This window comes from Pteropus alecto, unplaced genomic scaffold (assembly GCF_000325575.1).
Source record: "Pteropus alecto unplaced genomic scaffold, ASM32557v1 scaffold87, whole genome shotgun sequence".
In the NCBI taxonomy this organism is placed as follows: Eukaryota; Metazoa; Chordata; class Mammalia; order Chiroptera; family Pteropodidae; genus Pteropus; species Pteropus alecto.
Genome location: NW_006443225.1, coordinates 1,425,800 through 1,436,656, shown reverse-complemented (window position 1 = coordinate 1,436,656; position 10,857 = coordinate 1,425,800). Strand labels below are relative to the sequence as shown.

Below are 10,857 nucleotides of genomic sequence, written 5' to 3'. Positions count from 1 at the left end.
TAGGGAACTGTTTCTAGTCAAGTTCCTAGAAGCCAACCAAGGGCCAGCTTTGCAGGCAGACCTTTCTAGGGACAGCGGTCAGAGGACGATGATGTGAATAAAGATAGCCTACAGAGATGGTGTTTCCAGACTTTTTACCTTCTTAAAAAATGATGCAATATTTTGGGCAATACAGTAAAAAAGAATAATTATTTATTTCATTGTTATATTATCTTCCTAAGTAATTCCATTCTCTAATTTTCTTATAATTTTCATCTTTAAATATTTTTTAAGTATAGTTCAGAATAATGAATGAATAATGATGAAATAATATCTAGGATGATAAATACTGTAATTCTCCAAGTTCTAGATAACATAAAATTGCTAAGATCCCATAACATATCTTAGGTGTAATGGGCCTGTATAATAATTGCAAAATAAATCGAATTTTATTCTATTAAACAAGAAGACTTTTTTTTTGTTCTTTTTGAAGTGAGAATAAAAGACATGAAACAAATTTCTACAAACAGTTATAATTGCTCAAAAAATAAACTCAGAAACTAAAATTTGGTTCAGTAGACTCTAATGGTATACCAAGGCTAACCAAATGCTGCTGTCCTAATTACTGGCACACAGTATTTTGGAGAGGACAGTAAGCAATATTAACCTTTCAGTTTAGCAATAAGAGCAGGGATAAATACAATTTAGAATATTCCATGTTCAACCTACATATTTTGATATGGTAATGACCACTAAAAAGGTTAGCAGTGATCAGATAAATAAATAATAATATGTTAACTCATTGATAATACAGAGATTTAGAAAAGTCATTTAATCTTTTCATTTTTTTTTAGGAAATAAAATATATACTTTCTACTTTTCCATTTTTTTTTGTTTAGGATTGAAAGTTTTCTTCTTATTTTTCTTTTCTGGTACTCCTCAAATCACAAGGGGAATGATGTGAGGAGAAAAAAATTTCAAGTGTAGCTTGTTTGAGGGGAGTAGAAGAGAACTGATGTTTTTAAAACCCCAGTACATTTTTATCTGCCTAGTTTTCTTTCTTTTTTGGTTAAAAAGCCTATAATATAAATGACAAACACTATTTCCAAATGTTTATATAGCTGTATAAGAACAAAAATATACTTTGCATTGTCTTGTGTATTGTTGACTTCACCAGAAAGTCTGATGATTAGCACTGATTTTTTAAAATACTGGAGCTAAAAGGGGCTTTTGCTGGGTAATTGCCTCCACAAATTCAGCTGGCATTTATGAACATAAATATACCCCAAGATTTGAAATATTTTGCAAGTATAAAGAAGTGTGTAAATGGAAGGTAAGATTTTTTTTAAACATCAAAACATTGCATTATTGAGTGATGTTGCATGATGAGGCATAAAGTGCTCGTGGGTTGAAGAGAAGCAGCTAGCTAAAAATGGGCAAGTCAAGTAGTAAACTAGTTGCTTTTTCTCCTTACTCCCTGCATCACCTTGAGTTTTTTAAAAACTTTAATTAAAAAACAAAATAGAACACTAGTTATTTTGGCCTCATGGACTTTAGCCTTCTTTCTAAACTTGGATTTGACGATTATTTGTATTTTTCACGCTTTTTTCATAATGTTGTGCTATGTATTATGGAGATGCAAGGAAACATACATGGTCCTTGCCTCTAAGAAATTTACAATCTTGTTTCAAAAATAGTATTAAATACCTAACAAAGGTAGCCTTTAGTGTTCTATAGGGTCATTTCATAACTTTTTTTCAGTGACTCTAACAATAACACTAAACTCACCAATTTGAGAGTGGTAGCAGAGACCTAAATGGTAATTAATGCCTGCTCGTTCTTCAGGTCTCAGCTCAAGGGCCACGTCCTCTGGGAAGCCTTCCCTCCTATAGCATTAGACTCTTAAGTTCCTTGAGAACATGGGCATTATCTGTTTTGCCCACCATTATATCCCCATGCCTTGCACTGTACCTGCCACATAGATCCTCAACACATATTTGTTAAATTACTATAGTTAGGTTTTTCTTGGGCCTTCGTATCTCCTTAGTATACCCTTCATGCTCCACTGTATTCGGACTTACATAGGAGCTTTATTTTGCTTCATTAGGGTATTTCTTATGGTTAATATTTGGATTTCAAAGACTTACTCCTCTCTTTATAGAATCATGTATATCGTAGACAGATTTTAAACTCTTTTAAACTTTTCTGCAGCATTCATCATGGTTGAGTACTCCTTCCTCTGAAACCTTTCTGTCTTCATTTCAGCAACAGTGTATTTATCCTGAGCTCTCCTTCACCCCTCTGGTCATTAAAAGTTTTTTATTTTAACAGAGATAGTTTAATGTGAACAACTATTAACTAAGTATACATTTGTTAACTAGGTTTCTGAAAACAAACAAAAGGACTCTCCTGTGTCAGAAAGGCAGGAAATGTAAATACCCCCAAAGCTGGGTAACAAAGGTAGGAAGTTGCAATTACTAAATTTACATGCTTCAAGGAGGGGCTGCAAGAAGCTGCAGTATTGATCTTAGAGGGGGGAGTACTGCTCATCCAGAACTTATGTCCCTCAGCTCAGAGGAAGGGCCTCGTAGGTTCAGACCCAGACAGCTGATGCTGGTGTCTCTGAGGGTGAGCAGTGAAGCTTGTTCTCCCAGAGCAATTGCAAAATGAAGTCAACTACTGCCACAGGAAAGAATAGTTGCTGCCAGGATGAAGAAATGTAGAAGTGATACTTAAACAGGAACAGGAAGCCAACAGGAGAAAGTTCCTCTTCCCTATCCTTGCAGTCAGCCTCTAGCACCCCCTATTGGCAGAGCCAGCTGGTAAAGCAGAAATGTGGCTGAAAGTCTCAGCCACAGCATGGCAAAGTGAAGTGTAGAAGGCTTACCTTAATAATGGGAATAATCAGAGAGCAAAGGAAACCAGGTATCAGCATACTAATGGGATAAAGTTACATGATTTTACAGCTGTTGAAATACTGACATCAATATTACATAAAAACAAGTCTTACATAACAACACAAAGTAGAAAAGACTCAAGGGAGAAATCATGCATGAGAAAATTAAGGGCAATTCATCATATTTATAACTATATACAATCACAAAAATGGAGAAATGGCACAAATATCAACCTTTCACTAAGTAATTACAGATTATAAAATTAAATTTAAAATTTATATCAATAGAGTTATTTTTTAGAGTGGTTTCAGGTTTATTGAAAATTGAAAGCGCGGAGAGTTCCCACATATACCTGCCCTTCCACAGTTTTCCTTGTTGTTAACATCTTGCATTAGCGTGCTACATCTGTTCCAATTGATAAACTAATATTGACATGTTCTTATTAACTGAGGTCCGTAGTTTACATTAGGGTTCATTCTTTGTGTTGTACATTCTGTAGGTTTTGAGTTCCCCTTATTCCCTCTGGTCATTTTTTAGTGTTCTACTTCAATGGTTTCTGTCCTTTGTGTGAATGTAGGCAATCCCCAGGGACATTTTCTTAGTGCTCTTCCTTGGTGTAACCTCTATCATTTTCATTTAGCTTTCCCAGTTTTCTTATCAGTAAAATGGGAGGTTGAACCGGAAGCTTCTGAGGTTCTAACCCCCAAATTCAGTGATTGGTATGTCAAGTTTAGATTCATAATGGCTTTTTCCAAACTCATCCCCTCTTTTCTCTGAGTTCTCTGAATATTTTTACAGCTGTAAATGATCCTCTTGGTCATCCAGACCCATATCTTGACGTAACATATGACTTCAGTAAGATGTACATCCATCGTGTCACCAAGTCCTGTTGATTTTAGCTTCTATAATGTCTGTCAGATTTTTTTACCATTTCTTCTGTTGTATTGCAAGTCCGTGTTCCCTTTCTCATTGCTTCCTTGCAGCAATTGCTGCTGCTCGCTGAAGTCCCATGTCTTTTGGAAAGAAGGTTAAGTGAAACTGTGCTGCAAATGGCCCCCTATGAGTAGGGATCTAGCTTGCTTGTTATTGCTGGTAGAAAAGAAACTGAGGACATAATTGTGTTCCATTAGTGCAAAAAGAATAATCAATTATTTCTTCTTTTTGCACTGTCACATTTAATGTTTTCTTAATGTGTGTTCCTTTTCAGCATAATGGGAGTTTTGAGTAACAAGTGTGGCTTTCAACTCCAGTATCAAATGATTTTTTCAATATGGCTCCTGGCATTCAGTCCTCAAATGTGTGAACACCTGCGACGCTATAATATCATTCCTGTTCTGTCCGATATCCTTCAAGAATCTGTCAAAGAGAAGGTGACACGAATCATCCTTGCAGCATTCCGTGTAAGTGTTTTGTGGTATTTTTTTGTGGTGTGTGTGTGTGTGTCTATGTGTGGCATTTTCACTGTGGAGTATATTTGGGGCTTTTAGTGGGTGGGAAAAGTTGCTTGTTTTCCATATAGTTATGAAACTATGGTATATTGGTGAAGATAGAATAAAATATCACTAATTTGTATTTATTGGGAGGGGAGGAACCCATTTAAATGAACGAAAATGCATGAGTTATAGAATGCTTGTAAGGAAATGTAATTGTATTACATTCAGATAGAGGAAGTCCCTTTTCATTGCAGTGTGTTTCAAGAGAACCTAATTGATGTTTTTCTCTTATGAGCCATTATTGTAATATGAAGTTCTTATTTCAGATTCTGATTTACTTGAATACTAGCAGTATTTCTGAGGCAGCTATAAAGAGCTATAATGATTTTGAACAGTGAAGTTATTCTATTAGGATATTAGAATTTTGGAGATTATCTAAATCAGCTTTCTCCCTTGAACAGATGAGGGAGTTGAATACAAGAAGCGAGCTGAGCTAGTATCTGAATCCAAGGTCTTTTGTCTGTCAGACAATTGTAACAGAATAAAGTATTGTTAATTGGTTACCAAGAACCAATGTATTTGCCATAACAATTGCCTGTTGATAATTTTGTTAGTTGCTTTAGGATTTAAATGGGCTTCTGAGGGATGGCTTGGCTGACCTAGTGTCTTTTAAGGATGCTGCCCAAGAGTAATAATAGTGAGCATATCTCATATAGTGTTTACATGGTGCCATGCATCATTCTAAGGCTCTCCATTTGTTAACTCATTTAATGCATACCACAGCCCTATTAACATGCCAATTATTGTTGTTATTGTTAGTATATTGATAGCATTAGTGTTAGTGTTGGTCTTCTCCCCATTTTACAGATGAGAATCTGAGGCAGAGATGTCATGTTGCAGGTAGGTGGTAGACATGCAAATCCAAGTTAGCTGCTTCAGATTGTGCTTTTAACCATTATCTGTTATCAAGCTTTCTTTAAATAAACAACAACAAATCAAAAGTAAAAAGTAGTACAGATATATTGCAGAAATTTAAATAGTATCATTACATTTGCCAAATGTAACTAACATCTTTCTGATTTTTCTAAGCTTGTAGAAATAAATATATAAACAGGTGTGTATTCTCTTTTGTATTTAAAAAATAAAAATGGCATCACATGATAAATACTGTTCTATATTTTATTCTTAATGATATATAATGAATATATTTTCATTTTTATATGCGTAGTTCTTTAGTGTGTGTTTTTTTAATGGCTGTAGTCTGCTGTGCTGAGTAAAGTGGTTTATTTAACCAATATTCTATTGTTGGGCATATAGGGTGCTTCTAGTTTCTTTTACATATATTTACCCACTTTGATGACTATTTCTGTTGGGTATGGTTCTAGAGATGGAATTGCTGAGTTAAAGAATATACTTTTTTACAGTTTTGATAGCTAATATCAAATCATCTTTCAGAGATATGCAAATTTACATTTTTGTCAACTATATTTTGGAAGTGCATGTTTTCCCATTCTTTCACTTGCATTTAATATAATCTTTCAATTGTCACAAAAATTAAGTGAAAAAAGAAATCATTTTCTTAAATTTGTATACTGTTAATGAGTGAAGCTGAAAATATTTTAATATTTTTATCAGCTATTTATAGTCTTCCTATAAATTGCTTATTCATAACATTTGTCACATTTTAAATTTTAAAATTTGATGTGTAGGAAATCTTTTCCAGATATTCATAGTTAATAATAGTAATAGCTAATGTTTATTGACAGTTTATTCTGTGTCAGGCACTATTTTAATTGCTTTAAATGTATTATGCATTTAATCTCCCAAGAACTCCATGCAATGGGTGCTAGGCCACAAGAGGTTAAGTAATTTGCTGAAATAGCCAGGAAGCAGCAGAGCTGTAATTGAAACTCAGGCAGTATGACTCATGCTCTTAACTATCATGCTAACCTTTCTTTGATATTAAGAATAATAAATGTCATAATTTATTGAGTGATTTTCATGCATTGCCTTATTTAATCTTTATGATAATTCAATAGCTGCTATTATTATTTTTATTTTATCTATGAGGAAACAAAGACTTGGAGATGAATTTCTCAGTGAGTAAGTGATAGTTCTGGAATTTCTGTGAGATTTGCGTGGCTCCAAAGCTGTGTTCTTAGCCATTCTGTCATTCTTTTTTCTTTTCTTGGTGCATTTTCTCAGGAACCTTAAGAGTGGCATTAAAAGGAGAGAAAACCGTGAAAAGGAGAACCATAAGTCATGCGAGAGAGGAATTCAGATTCCTTTGCTGAAAATACCAGTTGAAAGCATTAAACCCCATGTTTTCTCTAGCTGCCTAACAAAGTTGAACAAAAGACTAAAGGCATTGAAAAGTGTAGTTCAGTGTAAATTCCATTGAAAGAGTGGAAAGTGAAATAAAAGTGTGAATTGCTAGATATAATTAGTGCCAGTCAACTAACTGTTGACCAAGTGTTGTTCTTTGTATTAGATTTGCTTTGATTATCCTTATTTATAAAAAGTAACATTCAATTTCATTTAAAAATTGTTCTGTGACCTATGAGAGGTTTACTCTTAAGATAGGTAACTGTGGTACTTCTCTGCCTCAGTGTATTGGCTCTGCCATTAGTTTTTCTAGCAAACTATCTATCTGAGGTAAATTTCAGTCTTGTCCAGATAAAATAATCAAGTCTTAAATCTTCATAGGTTGTATTAATTAGTACTCTGAAGTATTTTATAGCCAGATTGAATGTATTTTTTCTTCTACTTGAGTGTTTCATTTTCTGTATTCTTATTTAGTAAGGATGAAAAATTCTAGAAATAGAGTCTTCTGACAGTTTCCTTCTATTGCTAGACTTCAGTTTAATTCACAAACAAGTCTTGAATCCCATTTATAATCCAAGCCCATTGTGCTAATCATTAGGGAACACAAATGCCCAAGATACAACTTGACACCAAAGGGCTTATTGTTTAGTGAAGACAGAATATGTAAATAAACAGTTTCAATGCAATGCAATGATAAGTAATGTACAAGAATAAAAGTAATATAAAAGAGGTAGAGGGTAAGAATAGGGGGTTTTAGGAAAAGCTTCAGAGAGGAGAAGGCTTGAGTTTTTTGAAAGATATATAGGAGTTTTTTAGAAGTGCAGAGGTGGAGAGAGGTTGATAAATGTTAACAAGTGAAGAAAAATTGTCAGTAATTTGTTCTTGTAGAAGGATTGATTATTGCCTTCCTGTCCCCCCACTCCAACACTGAAGTGAATGTTAAGGGAATAAATGGTGCACGTAAGTCTGGCTCTTGAAGATACAATCCTGGTATTTGTGGCCATCTGCTTCTGAAGGAACAGACTTGGCTGTGTGAAATGGAGCTTTTGCTTTGCTGATCTCTATTACCATCCTGGGCATTGAACTGGTGGGATAACATAAATCTTTCAGCCATCCTGTATTGACTCACTCTGACGTGTATTCATACTCGTGGGACATTACCTCCAAAGCCAAGTGTCTTTGAGTAACACGCTGTCAGATCTATGTTTGTTGCTTCGTTGTGTTCTCTGCTCGCTCTGATGGAGCATGAGTAAAAGCCGATTCTGCTTTTATGTTTTATTCTCTATGGTCAAATGTGAATGATGTCTTTTTAGCTTGATATATTCATTTTTTGGACAGCTTAAAACTCCTCCTATTTGTCTTTGTTTTGAGTTTCTCCCTTGTCTTTCTTCCTTTCTGTCCTGCTATAGTCACAGGAGCCTTTATTTTGTTAAACTCTTTTATTCCAAATTAACCATCTACCATTTAAGAAAATGGAGATAGTTCGATCTTTTTCATGCTTTTAAAAATAATATGGTCTTATGGTTAAAAAATAAGATAGTATAGAAAAACATTAAGAAAAATGTATGAATTAAACATAGTATCACTCCCAGATACAGAAGCCTGTTGATATTTTGATACCTGTAATTTATAATTTTTGTTCCCTTCCCACATGGAAGAATCAACTCTGAATGAATTACATTGGGCACAGAAAGGCCGAATAGTTAATTAAGTTTATTGAGGTAACATTGGTTAATACAATTAAGACTGAATAGTTAGGAGTCTTAATTCTCGCGAGATCATACATTACATCAATTATTATGAAGTACGTGTATGATCAGGCTGGTTTTATAATTTTTGTTCCCTTTCCACATGGAAGAATCAACTCTGAATGAATTACATTGGGCACAGAAAGGCCGAATAGTTAATTAAGTTTATTGAGGTAACATTGGTTAATACAATTAAGACTAAATAGTTAGGAGTCTTAATTCTTGCGAGATCATACATTACATCAATTATTACGAAGAACGTGTATGATCAGGCTGGTCGTGTTCATGCCTGGCATGTATAGGGGAAGTCAGGTTTGCTGTGCTCTTGGGCTGGCCTCTGTACCTTCAGCAGGTTCCTTAGTCTCTCCATGCTTCAACTTTGTTCATGTATGTGTGGTGAGAGTAATATCTGTCTTAAGTCAGTCATTGGACTTTACATATGTTAATGCCTTTTGAGAAAATAATTGTTGGCTAAATGAATACTTGGCATATATTAGGCCCTCAATAAATATTTGTGAGTGTATGAGGGAGTGAACAAAAACACTGAAATAAAAGTAGAAAAATCTTCTATAGGAGTAGAGTAGTGGTATTGAATTTACAGATATTTTTATTGGTTTATTGTTTGAGTTAAATTTCTTTTAAAAATTTTGGCTGCTTTGTTTGGTTTCCATATTTAAAATTATGATGATAAAATTTTATGACACCTATTTGCTTGAAGCTGCTTTCACATTGAGAATGAACTTACCTCAAAGTCTCCTGCATCTAGTTTTCATGAGTATGTTAAGATTACGATATATTAGAGTTTGTTAAAATAATCCACTTAAAACACATCTCAGAAAGCAAGACTACAGAGAGTCTCTACTTTCTGTTAGCACATAGACTTTTTTTCTAAATTGGAAGCTGCTCATAAAGTTGGCATGAAAACTTTGGAAAATAAGATATATTTTATAATTGCTAAACTGTTAGGAAAGGTAGTTACCCTTGACTCAGTGTTTTTGCAATTAGATGTTTATTATGTCTTAGGTTATTTTTATTTTTTTTTCTTTGTATGACTTTTACTTCTGGGAAACAGAAAGATCATTTGCTTAAGTAATTAACATGGAAGTGAGTAGTATTTTTTTCAGTTTATAGCTACCTATCCTTTTTTGTGTGTTATATTTTTTTTTTCAGTTAAAAATATCTATTATTCCAAATGTTGAAGATTATAAGTATTTATCATAAAATTACTCCTTTTAGTAATTTATTAATAAGGTAACTTGTTTGCATAGGGTAAAATATAGATGTGGGAAACAGGTGCTATAGAAGTCACGGTTTTATTTTAGCTATTCTGTTGTTTCAAAGATCATCTCTACACTTGTCTTTTTCCCTGTTTTGATAAATTTACCTGGGTTTTTTATAAGTATTATTTAGATAATATAGTAAGTGCTGTGAGATTTAATCTAAAGCTCAGCATAAGGTGCTTTAAACCTAATATATATTTTATAGCTATTCTATCAGATCTTCCCATGGACTCCATAGACTTTGCTTAATATTTTGTCCCTGCCTAGTTTCTTCTCCCTTCTAATGATTTTTATTTTATATTATTATTTTGTAAAATCAAAGGGTCATTGGAAGCAGGTATCTCTATTATTGTTATACAGTTGACCCTTGAACAACACGAGATTGAACTCAGTGGATCCTTACATGTGGATTTTAAAAAATAAATCGGAAAAATATTTGGAGATTTGCAACAATTTGAAAAAATCACAGACAAACCACGTAGCCTAGAAATGCTGAAAAAATTAAGAAAAAGTTAGATATGTCATGAATGCATAAAGTATATGTAGATACTAGTCTATTTTATCATTTACTACCATAAGTATACACAAATATGTGTTAATAGACTGTTTATGTTATTGGGTAAGGCTTCCGGTCAACTGTAAGCTATTAGTAGTTAAGTTTTGGGGGAATCAAAAGTTAAACTCCAATTTTTGATTGCCTGAGGGATTACTGCCCCTAACCCCGGAGTTGTTCAAGGGTCAACTTTATATTAAGTTTGACATATTAGTTATCCTACCTTTCAGCTATTTCCTCTCTCTTTCTCTCCCTCCCTTCCCTTCTTTCCTTACCTTACCTTTCCTCTTCCTCCCCATTCCCCATTCATGGAATATCTGTTCACCTGTCAATGCACTGGATGTTCACTGAAGACCGGCAATGTGTTGTTAGTTGCTGAAGGTATGGAAAGATGACTATGACAGGACACATTTTCTAAGGGATGTTGTATTTTGTTTAAATCTTTGTCTTTCATGAAGTTTTACCATGAAGAATGTTTACAATATACAAAGCTCAAAAAGTCACAAGACATTTAGAGCCTGATTGATATTCTTAGCTTTTCTTTTGACCTGATTTGGGAGCTCTCTAGATTGATCATCTATTTTTTTATAGAAAGTTCAGAAGTACAATAGAATAGCTCTTTTCAAATTTTCCTTTCAGCAT

General features: G+C 33.8%; 1 protein-coding gene across 5 annotated transcripts in view; it reads left to right on the top strand.

Annotated features, from left to right (window-relative positions):
* The window catches only part of ATP6V1H (ATPase H+ transporting V1 subunit H), a 117,389-nt gene that overhangs the window by 33,014 nt on the left and 73,518 nt on the right, over nucleotides 1-10,857 (top strand). For all 5 annotated transcript variants that reach the window (XM_006923963.3, XM_015598582.2, XM_015598583.2 and 2 more), the window contains one exon: nucleotides 4,084-4,276. In XM_006923963.3, the coding sequence (XP_006924025.1) occupies nucleotides 4,084-4,276 (193 nt within the window). The remainder of the gene's footprint in view (nucleotides 1-4,083; nucleotides 4,277-10,857) is intronic.